The sequence below is a fragment of the Rhagoletis pomonella genome, unplaced genomic scaffold, assembly GCF_013731165.1.
Source record: "Rhagoletis pomonella isolate Grant_MI unplaced genomic scaffold, Rhpom_1.0 Rhpom_scaffold_00001, whole genome shotgun sequence".
Taxonomy (NCBI): domain Eukaryota; kingdom Metazoa; phylum Arthropoda; class Insecta; order Diptera; family Tephritidae; genus Rhagoletis; species Rhagoletis pomonella.
The window spans coordinates 68838454-68850894 of record NW_023458555.1 but is presented as its reverse complement, the minus strand read 5'-3'; the positions used below and the strand labels follow the sequence as shown (position 1 = coordinate 68850894).

At 34.1% G+C, this 12441-nt stretch overlaps 1 protein-coding gene across 1 annotated transcript; it reads left to right on the top strand.

The window, feature by feature from the left end:
• The first annotated feature begins 1597 nt into the window (after window positions 1–1597).
• On the top strand, window positions 1598–3436 carry LOC118732919. The gene has a single exon (XM_036462048.1). The coding sequence runs from the start codon at window positions 1598–1600 to the stop codon at window positions 3434–3436; it is 1839 nt and encodes a 612-aa protein (XP_036317941.1).
• The last annotated feature ends 9005 nt before the right edge of the window (window positions 3437–12441 follow it).

Below are 12441 nucleotides of genomic sequence, written 5' to 3'. Positions count from 1 at the left end.
AAATATAGAATTGTAAATGTTTAAAATCAAGTAAATATAGGTTAAAACATTAACAGAGTTGCCATTTGTTAAAAAACTTTGTTCAATTACTTAAAGGAATTGCTGCAATATGGGTATCAATTGAAATGGGTTTGAAAAGGCTTTATCTCTAAGAAACCTCCCAGGGTTTAAAAAATCAAATTCAACTTTAATTAAAGGAATTAAATAATTCAAATATTAGTCACAGTATATGTAAGAAATGGGTGTATTAGAGGTGCAATTAATACGGCAGTGTAACCCTTTTATGAAAGAGTATCGCGTTCTACGCGAAAATTTGGCGAACAAAATTTTGACAATCAGTTACTCATCATTGGCAAATCAAAAGCAACATAAACATTTTTACTGCAACATTTTAGAAAAGTTTCAGTTGAGCATCAGCAACATGTCTGCAATATTGCGTAATTATTATGTAGCTCGAACGCACCCAAATAAAACTACATTTTTGTAATAATAACAGTCTTATTTATTGTTAAGAGAATTTTGTAAGTATTCACTTGGAGTAAACTAGCGTCCTCAATTACTGAAATATCGGAGTGTTCGTATTGCTTTTCCATACCAAGGTTATTAAGCGCAACGAGTTTGGTACAAATTTATCAGTCGGTTACTGTTTAAATATCTTTGAACACATTTTCTATTTAATTATATCTAGCCGATAAGAAAATTCATAGGAAAAATCCCACAAAATTTAAATACACAAAAATACAGTCAATTGCATATACATTTATTATATACATACATACAAACAAACATTAAAACTGTATACAAACATACATACATACATATTATATCATATAAGTAATTATAAGTGTATGCACTTGAAAAAGAAAACTATTAAAATTCTGTTATCACACATAGTCATAAACTATGTACTTGAGTGTCAAATCAGGCTTTCACACAAACAAATGTAATTAGTTAGTAATAGCAGTATTTAAAGAAGGAAAATATTCAATAAGAATTAGAATAAAATAAATTTCTCTTAAAGATACTACTTTGAGGTTTTAACATTTGATCCAATCGAGCCTCCAAATTGGGCTCAAGCGACTATTAAAAGGTGGAAATAAGCCGTATAATAAAGAATATTGTACGCAATGAAATAAATTTGTAATCCAAAGGAATATTATCAGCTGTGAGTCGAGGCACAGCAAGGTCAACCGGGCGACCAAACCAATTTCCTCCAACGATTCCTTTGGAGAATAACAAATCTGAAAATAAAAAAGTGAAGTGTCTAGTGCTCAGTGTTTATTTTTGAATAGTAAAAATTAAAAATATAAAAAAAAGCAACATGGGAATAAACAGAGGAAAAATTCTTGAATCCCAGATGGACATTAGTGAAAAAGTACTGCAGATATACAATAATGTAGCAGGAAAAATAGTAACTAGGTCGAAGGCCGAGGAGGTGGTAAAAGCAGTAGAAAAGCTTCAAAAGGAATTGGACGCCAATAACGAGAAACTTTTGGTGGATGGCGTAGGCAATGAGGATTATTTCACGCAAGATAAATACAGTGCCATAATTTTCATTTCAATTTTCATGAAGAAAATTCAAACAATAACAACCAAAATGACAGATATGCGCTTCGAGAGCGCGATCGGTAATAACCAAATTAAATATTTGGAAAGTTTATATAACGACATCAAAAATGCGTACGCGAATGATTTTTCAAAATACTACAATGCTGAAATTGAAGATGCCTATGAGAAGGTAGTAGCGGAATATTTTGAAAATCTGGGGCATTTGGAAAGATGTTTAGTGAAAGAAGAGCCAAAAATAAATTATCGCCCCAATTTGGAATTGGAAAAATTAAAAATTCCAATATTTTATGGCGAGATAAAAGAATGGGCTAATTTCCACAATGTGTTCCAGGATATGGTTCACAAAAATGAGCAATTATCAAGCTCAGAAAAAATGTTACGCCTTCGCCTTTGTTTGAATGGTGAAGCTGCAAGGTTAATACAACATCTGCAAATATCAACCGAAAATTATGAAGCAGCGTGGAGTCTGCTTAAACAAAGATACGATAATAAACGTATTTTATTCACAACACAGTGGGACAGGATAATGGATCAACCGCCGATAAATAGTGACAATGCTGACAGCGTAAGGCAATTGCTCGATACTACAAATGAGTGCCTTAACGCAATACAGTCACTAGGAATACAAATTGAAAACGCAGACCCATTTATTGCTCGAGTCATAGTTCGCAAGTTAGACAAAGATGGACTCAAATTATATGAGCAAACGGTTAAAAAGACTAGAGAGGTGCAGACATTATTTGATATTAGAGATTTTCTGGATCAACACTTCCAGACATTGAAAGCTGTAGCCGAAAAGGAGCAAGGCTACAAAATCCGAAAGCAGCTCATATTTAAAGCGAATCACACGTCGACCAACACGAGGAGACAATTTAGGCAGTGCACTTACTGCAAAATACCGAATCATATTATAATCGAATGCAGAAGTTTCAAGGGCATATCAACGGATGAAAGACATAAATATGCCAAAGACAATAAAATCTGCTACAGGTGCCTGCTTCACAAATTAGGAGAAACTTGTACCAGCAATATGAAGTGTAAAATATGCAACATCAGCAGTCATCATGAGCTCCTGCACTTCGATAACGTTCAAAAGAAATCGGCAATGTCCACAAAAGCAGGTCTAAGAACGGTAATTCTGGCCACAGCCCAAGTGAGAGCAAAAGCTGCGAATGGTGAGCACATATTATTAAGGGCTCTTATTGATCAAGGGTCACAAATAACATCAATTTCCGAAGAGGCAGCACAGATATTAGGTGTACCAAAGAAAAAAGTGATGACAAAGCTTCATGGCCTAGGAGATGTTGTGGTTGGTGAATCGAAATTTAAAATTAAAGTGCAAATTACACCACGTTTTCTAAGCCAGCACGTCGAAGAAGTGGATGCCATAGTTTTATCAACCCTTACAACTGCGCAACCTGATCAATCCTTCAGGTTCAACTTTAAAAAATGGGAAAACTACACTCTTGCTGACCCATTATTTAACAAAGCTGATAGAATTGACATGGTGATTGGTGGTGATATATTCGGCAGAATAATAGACAGAGGCATAAAAAAGCACAATAGAGTTCTTGCACAAGCTACCAAATTCGGTTGGATTTTGTCTGGAATAATTAAACATAAGAAACCAGGCAAAGTCACATCGGCAGTAACCAACCTTGAGAGATTTTGGGAGCTAGAGGAAGAACAAGATGAAGAAGCTAAAGTGGAAGACGAAATGTGTTTGAAAAAGTTCGAGGAAACCACTAAACAAGATGCAGATGGGCGATTCATTGTGGAAATTCCATTTAAAGACGACATGGAGCTGGGTGACTCTCGTAAACAGGCAATTGCTCGGCTGCTATCCATGGAAGCCAAGTTCAAATAGAGTGAAAAGCTTGGCAATGATTACAAGGAATTCATTCACGAATACCAAAACCTTGGGCATATGATAAAAGCAAACGAGAAGGTAAATGGTAAATACTATTTGCCACACCAGGCTGTTATACGCGAGAATAAATTAACTACAAAACTTCGTGTTGTGTTTGATGCGTCAGCCAAAACTTCAAATGGAAAGTGCTTAAACGAGATATCATGTTGACAGGAGATTCGGTGAATCAATGTATTATGATCCAAAAAGAAATCAGCAAGCACCTTCAGTTATTTGGATTTCATTTGAGGAAATGGCTATCGAATTGCGACAATATTACCAAAAATATCACCACCATGGGAGAAAATGAAATAATTCAAATAAATGAAAATAAAGCAGTGAAAACACTTGGGCTATACTGGGATCCAAAGAAAGATCAGTTCCAGTTCAAAATTAATTTGGGAATGCCGAAGAAAATGACAAAAAGAAGTATTTTATCACAAATCGCCCAAATATTTCATCCGTTGGGCTGGCTTTCGCCAATCACTGTGGTTGCAAAATTATACATGCAAAAGCTTTGGATTGAAAAGGCTGGATGGGACGAACAGCTTTCTGATGATCTACAAAATGAATGGAAGCTGTTTATTGACACTGTTGGCATATTGGAAGAAGTACGTATTCCACGCTGGATTGAAACTAACATGGAATGTGAAGTAGAAATTCACGGATTTGGTGATGGTTCCGAAAAGGCGTACGCTGCAGTGATATATATCAAAGTTGGCGATTCCGTAAAACTTTTAACTGCCATAACAAAAGTTAATCCACTAAAAAATCGGAAAACATTACCTAAGCTGGAACTCTGTGCTGCTCATTTACTAGCCAAATTAATGAATAAAGTTTGCATGATCATTGCGAGGAATCATAAAGCTTATGCATGGAGTGATTCAACAATAACCCTTGGCTGGATTGAAAATCATAAAAACAAACAAAAAACAAAAAAAAAAAGACAAATTCATTAGAAATCGAGTGGAAGAAATCCAAAAACTTATACCACAAGCAACCTGGAGACACGTGAACACGAAAGACAATCCAGCAGATGTTCGGTCAAGAGGTATTCCATCTCACAAATTATTAAATATGGATATTTGGTGGAACGGATCCAAGTGGCTTTCATCAACAGAAGAACAAGAGTCAACAACGATAAACGAATGCAACAAAGTAACGGTTTTATTGACGTCGAGAGATCAAGAATCTTTTTTGGACAATTTAATTAACAAATATTCAAGTTGGCTAAAACTACAAAGAGTGGTAGCATACATCTTACGCTTTCGTAGAAAGAAGGAAACACGCCAATTTTCACACCTATCGGCTGGGGAGCTTCAGACAGCTACTTCGACGATCATTCGCCAAACACAGATGAAAACCTATAAAGAAGAAATAAGCAAACTGAGTAATGGAAAACCAGTCAATAGTTCTAGCAAAATAGCAAACCTCAATCCCTTCTTAGATGAAAATGGCATTATAAGAGTGGAAGGTAGGCTAACAAATTCAGAGCTACCATATAATGCAAAGCATCCCATAATCTTACCAAAATCAAACTTGGCGGCATTAATTATTAAAGATGCTCATAAAGCAACCATACACGGAGGAAATCGGTTAACGGAAGCAGTCATCAGACGACAATACTGGGTAATCGGCATAAAAAACGCAGTGAAACATTGTATACGTAACTGTGTCAAATGCATACGATTTAAACAAATTTCTGCAACGCAAATCATGGGTGATCTTCCATTAGTCAGAGTATCGACATCCAGTCCTTTTAATTTCGTGGGTGCAAGCAGATGGCTCGACAACGACTTTAAAAAAGCAGTAAAACAAAACTGTGAAGTTGCACCAATCTTAGCTAATGAAGCAATTACTTGGCATTTTATCCCCCCGGCAGGGCCACATTTTGGCGGAATGTGGGAGGCTGGTGTGAAAGGGATTAAATTTCACTTAAAAAGGGCAATCGGAGAAACAAAGCTGACGTTTGAGGAGATGGCAACCGTCCTAGCACAGATTGAGGCATCATTAAACTCACGTCCATTATATGCTTTAAATGACGAAAACGGAGTATTGGGAGACCACTGATATCCATACCAACACCAGAATCTGACATAAATATATCCACTTTAAACAAATGGAAGGTAATACAAAAAATCCAGCGTGATTTTTGGAAACGCTGGAAGGAGGAATACCTACACACACTTCAGCAAAGAAACAAGTGGAAAACATCACAGCAAAATTTAAAAGAAGGTTATGTTGTAGTCGTAAAGGATGAAAATACTCAACCAGCTAAATGGCCGCTTGGTAGAGTTATGGAATGTAATCCAGGACTGGATGGAAAAGTTCGTGTAGTAACGCTTAAACTACAGAATAGTGTGCTGAAACGACCAATCCATAAATTATGTCCGCTAGTTACATCGTCAGGCTGCAAGCAGGAAAAGTCAACGGATGAAACAAAAGCACGAGTATTGACTACAACTAAATCGCCAAAACACATGACAAATAAAAACATATTTGCGCTTATAATCATGTTCCTGTTTTGCATAACGTTGAAAAATGAAGTCAAAGCAGTCGGTGGTCAAACAGCAAGCAATGGCGTAGTGGCTCAACTTCCAGACAACACAGCTATCTATTTGGATTCACTGGGAAAGATGGACGTCATAACTTCGAATTGGGATTTGGTAATCTACTATGACCTCCACTCATATTTTGAGCAGATGAACATGATACCAGGCTGTCTACAGCGAATAAAAAATCATTGCAACCTGTTGTCAGATTTCGAGGAAGCCTGCACGGTTATATCGCTGTCACTAGGAAGGCGGTATGAAGCGATAAAAAGTAGTCACGATTTAATCGTGTACAATAAGAGGCAACGAAGGGCTCCCTTTGAATGGATTGGCTCTATTTATAATATGCTATTTGGGCTAATGGATGCTGACAGCGAAGAGCAAATAGAATCCAACTTTAGATTACTGCTAAATAACCAGCATAACATCAAAGAGAGACTAAAAGTTCAAGTGTCATTGATATATTCTACGGCAAACATTATCAGTCGGAAATCATCAAAAACATCAACAAAGATACCAAAAATGAACTAGAGATAAGCAACCTAAACTTAAAAAATCATAGCGGACATTTGGCCCTAATATTAATAGTTTTACTTGTCATATGCCTTTTAATATTTTATGTCATATACAAATGTAAATCAAAAGATAAAATTACTATAAGTTTTTCACGCTCGCAAAATGTTCAGGGATAAACATAAAGATAAAAAAACATGTACACATACAGTCCACTTATTAACATTTCGAAAATAGCACATTTATATTCTTTTCCCTCGGCAATATGTTCAAATATCTTTGAACACATTTTCTATTTAATTATATCTAGCCGATAAGAAAATTCATAGGAAAAATCCCACAAAATTTAAACACACAAAAATACAGTCAAGTGCATATACATTTATTATATACATACAAACAAACATTAAAACTGTATACAAACATACATACATACATATTATATCATATAAGTAATTATAAGTGTATGCACTTGAAAAAGAAAACTATTAAAATTCTGTTATCACACATAGTCATAAACTATGTACTTGAGTGTCCAATCAGGCCTTCACACAAACAAATGTAATTAGTTAGTAATAGCAGTATATAAAGAAGGAAAATATTCAATAAGAATTAGAATAAAATAAATCTCCCTTAAAGATACTACTTTGAGGTTTCAACAGTTACCGAGATATACATTTGTGGTCAAAAGTGCGCGGCGCCACGCCCTCATCCAAAAAATTATAATAATTTAATTTAATGCTAAGAGGTTATTCGAAGAAACGATTTTGAGTGAATTAGCTTCAGTATTTATTGATTTATCGCAGTTTTCGCGTTTCTGTAAATTACCATTATATGGGAAGTAGGCGTGGTTATCGTTAGATATAGCCTAAGCAAGGCTCATACCGAGTTTGGTACGGATTAGTGAAGCGGATACGGAGATATAGGGTTTCATCATAAATTGCAGTCACGGTTGCCAACCCGTCCCGGATTTTAGAACTATGTCCCGGTCCCGCTAAAACAAATGTCGGGACGCAAAATATCGCAAATGTTAGACATCTCGTTGTAAAAAAAAATTAGAACTTAAAATATGTACATTAAGCTGGTAAAATTGTTCCGAGGACAGTTTTCGACGAATCGCATGGTATTTTCGATTTTTCTAGATAATTCCAAGAGAAAACGTAGAAGAAACTATAAGTCGGAACTGAATCTCTGCGCATTTTTTTTTTCAAAATCTTGTTTTTTCGTTATATGCCGGTTTTACCAAGTGCTCACCTTTTGTTATAACTATGTAATAGATACAAAACGCATATATTTTAGGTTATAACCAGGGAACGGATTTTTAGGACCTAAAAACCTATAAAAAAGGCAAAATAAAGTAACGAAATAGGCTGGAAAAGGCAAAATAAAATAGCGAAAAAGGCAGGAAAAGGCAAAAAAAAAGGTATTGCAAAAAAAGCAAAATAAGGCACTAAAGAAAGAGGGAAAATACGAAGAACAATCAAAAAATATATTTTTTTTAGAAATGTTTATATTACAGGTAAAAAGAGAAAAACTATGAACTAGTTTCATTATATGAAAAATTTGTACTTTGTATCTTTGACTATTTTATCCTTTCGAGTTTCCAACTCATAAAACTTTAATCCGTATAGTTGTAGTAACATTGAAATACAAGATGCATTTTGAAGTTTTCTGGCAGCATTTTCATTCGATTTTCGCGAAGAAAAGCCTTGAATGTACTAAATGTGCGCTCGACGTAAGTTGATACAAGTGGAGCCCAATTTAAATATGGAACGTTTGAAACGTTCATATTATCAGGAATAAGGGCGTTTTCCTCGCCCTTTACAATTTTATCCACACCCCTTATTTTCTTCAAGCGTACGTTAGCTGAGAAAACGGCTTTGAATTTTTTCAACACTAATTTGGCAAGAGTCCCTGCGCTTCTATAAGCCGCATGGGCAAGTGCATATGTTTTAATCTTAAAAAAAAAATGTAAATGCTATAATCACTTTTTTAAAGGTAGAAAAGGCAAAAAAAGGCAAATATCTTAAAAAAGGCAAAAATAGGCAGATATCTTAAAAAAGGCAAAAAAAGGTAAACATCAAATGTGTATATATGGAATCAGGGAAAGCTAAATCGTAGACATTCTTAATCGAATATACTCTATCTCTTTAGCAGAAAAAAGGCAATTTCCATAAAATCCGTTCCCTGGTTATAACATTTTTAACGCACCATATATTCACAAGTTTTAACTATATATTTTCTTATCATTTAATTTTACTTATTTTTTTGTAAAAATATTGTTTACTCTTTAACAAAAATTGTAAAAATGCAAGTTTCAAACTTTTTGCAATACTTAGAAAAAAATTAGCAAACTTTTGTAAAAATTTAAACCTTTTTAGATGGATTTTTTAGAAAGATTTTGAGTATTCAGTTTCGTGGTACATTCGCTTTTACTAAATTTTGATAAAGTGCCATTAGCTAAGATTTGTTGAAAAAAAAGTAATTTTTGTATGAAAGGTGCACTGTCTGCAAAAAATTTACAAAAATCAACGGTAAACCCAAACGCCTTCATATCGAGTTTTTGTTCTTAAAATACAAAAACCGTTTGTTTTTAATGTTTGTTAATCTCTTAATTTAAAAATGAAATCGTGCCAAGTCCACTTTATTCAAAATTTAGTTTTTGATGCAAACTGACAGATAATACGAAACTATATCGATTTTTTGTCTCTCCTGAACAACTTCAAAAAATTGACCTTTAGGTAACGATTTGCTTTTTAAAAATGGTTTATACAAAAAAAGGAAATGTAAGAAACTTAACAGGCATTTTATATGCAAAAGTTTTAAGAAAAGATTAAAAAAAACTAATTCGTGAAAAGCTAATTTTTTCAGTTAAAAATGCGCTGGCTCGAAACTCATTTCCGAGCAATTGTTTCTTCTATACTCTCTATTAGAATTATCTGCAGGTATCAGGAAATACCATGCGATTTATTGAAATCGACACTTACCCAGCCTAATGTACATGCGTTCATATACATATGAATGTTTTACATATGCTATTTAATTAATCGACAATAAAGTCAAAAATTTTAGTGACGAATGGTTTATAAACAACGGAATCAATCCGTGGGTGCTTAAACAAGGCGAGTACACAAAGTATGCTCGACAATTTTTTGTTTGGAAGAAACTGCCGAAAATCGACGCGAAATTTAAAGAAAGATGAAGAAAAGTGGGTAGAATTTGAAAAGAGAGGTCGAAAGAAAAACACTTAAAAATGATCATATCATGACACAAAAGCACCAAGATGCGACTAACTTGCACAAAAAATAATCATTGACAAGTAATTTTTAGCTAAAAAAAACCGACTTCAACTCCCATATAAAAAAAATATATATATATATATCTCATGATCCCGTGATCGAATCTTAACCAGATTAGTATGGGACCACCTCTGCAACACTACCTTTCCGACGCAAAAAGAAATCGGTTGACGTGGTCCAAAGTTATGCGGTAACATACATACAGGGATTAGTTATGCGCTCGGGTATAAAAAATTTCACAGCTTACTTGCAACTACAATTGCATGAAAATTATGTACTTTCCATTTAACAAGTTAACAATTGTTGTCAGCAGAGGTAAAATTGAAAAAATCGTTTTTCTTAAGCTGAAAAAAAGTTTTTAAGAGGTGTGTCATAGTGTTCTTCTCCCTCCTTGGCCCCTCCTTGGCCCCTCCTTTATAGTATTCGGACCTATTCCCAAGAAGGGCTCGGGGCCAACTGGAGTGATGGCTGCGCCTCTGTTGCGAGACAGTGCGCCGCTTCGTTACTTTCTATTCCCATTAGGGATGCCAATCCCGGAATCCCGGGATCCCATTTTTTTGACGTTCCGGAAATCCCGGGATTTGCTTACATTAATCCCGGGATCCCGAAAATTTTGAAATATCGAATTGATAGTAAGAATTTGTTTATGAATTTTAAAGTATGATTTTTGTAAAATGCCGTTTTGACTGCAGTTAACAAAAAACTTGAAACTGTACTTTTAAATTGCAGTCTGAGCCTTTTTTGAAGAAGATTTCAATGAATTTACTCATAGCGTCGCTAATGTAAACGAAACAGAGAGTTTTAAGGATAATTTTTTAGATCAATCTACTCAAAACTTCCTCAAATCGAAAAACTTATAATTTGACCGACGTGCTGGTAAAAGAAGTTCAAATATTTTGTAATGGAGGAGATATGGGTCATTATCCTCAAATGGATTATGTCTAGCTTTTGACAGTTCAGCCTAAAAGTGTTCATGCCGAAATATGTTTTTCATCAGTAGGTTTTGTATGTAAAAATTGCAGGTCAAGCTTAGAAGACTCCGCTTTGAATGCTTTGCTGCTCTTACGAAAACATTTTAAGAACAACAATAACAACACAACAAAAATTCTTCATTCGCCATTTCTTTATAGAGTTGAATAAATATGTTTAGAGAAATTGTTTTTGTATATTTTTGTTTTATGTTTTTTTTATTAATCGTCACTTTCAAAAGTACTTGGTATTTACATTATTATTTGTGATGTATAAGTTCCTCAATCACATGGTTTTTTAAATACAATTAAAACAATGTTTTACTTTAAAATTTGTCTGATTTAAAAAATATCTCTAGCGTAGAGTGCAAAGTTGATAAGTCCCAATTTAAAAATTGTACAGGAGAGGAAAAAACTTCGTATAGCCATTTTCTTCAAGTATTTCGCCAAACTTTGAATACAACATTTTGCCTGTTTAAAGCAAAGCTAAACTCCATACGAATCGGAGGGATTTATTAAAAGATTTCGAACTTTCTTGGCCTTATCGAATTTTCGGAGCTTTTTTGGCCTTAGCAAATTTTGCTTTCATTGAATATAAACGAGAAAACATAAAACAAGGACATTTGCCCTTTTCGAAACGATACAATTTTAATTTATCTAGCCTCCTATATCAAAATATGATTTTTCAATAAAAGTGAAGTTAGCAACTTTTCACTCTAAGCTAGCGATATATGAGTTTTACAATCAGTTTATCGTAAATTTTAAATAGTTTTATTTAATGGTATGTTTAAATGCTTTCAGATATTGAATTTTTACTCATATTCATAAAATTTATGACTCATTTTGAATCCCGGGATAAATCCCGGCATCCCGGGATTACCTAAAAAATATCCCGAAATCCTGGGACCCCAATTTTCCTGATATTTTGGCATCCCTAATTCCCATGTAGCCAGGTACCCTCGCTAGTCGGATATTGTTGTTCTAGCCAAGGCAGTTAGGCATCTCAATGCATTCAAGGACCAACAATGGTTTAATTTCGTACCGTAAAAGAGCATTGAGTGCCGCCTGACCAGAGTGGCCACTTCAGTATATTATTACCAAATTTGGTAGAAAATATTTGGGTTGGTAGAAAGGTAAATTTTAGTTCATTTTGGTAAATTTTTGTTAAAGTATTTTCTTTGAAAAACAAATAAAAGTTTTCGTTCCCGCTTTATTTTTCTTAGTTATCCTTTTATTATAAATTTCTTTCCAAAACGCTGCGAAGTTTTGCTTGTTTGTGCTCTCATTTAATATCTTATTTTGCAAGTGTTTTTACATTGATTGAAAAGTATTAAGAAACGTTTGGTGCGCAATTAAAGTTAGGTAAAATATCAAACTTTCTTGTGAATTTGATCAATTTAATTTAATATTATTAATTGTGTGTAACGAGTGTTTTCTTTCATTTAGTTATATTGTTGTTGTCAATTGATTTTGTTTATCCACAATTACAATTGTTTTTTTGTGTACACATTTCATTTTTGCTATTTCATCCTGTCACAGCTGTTTCCTTTGTGTTTATTAAGTGTCAAAATACAGTGTATTTAAAACTGTTCGCTACATAGAATTAAAGCTAATATTTACCAGCTGATTGT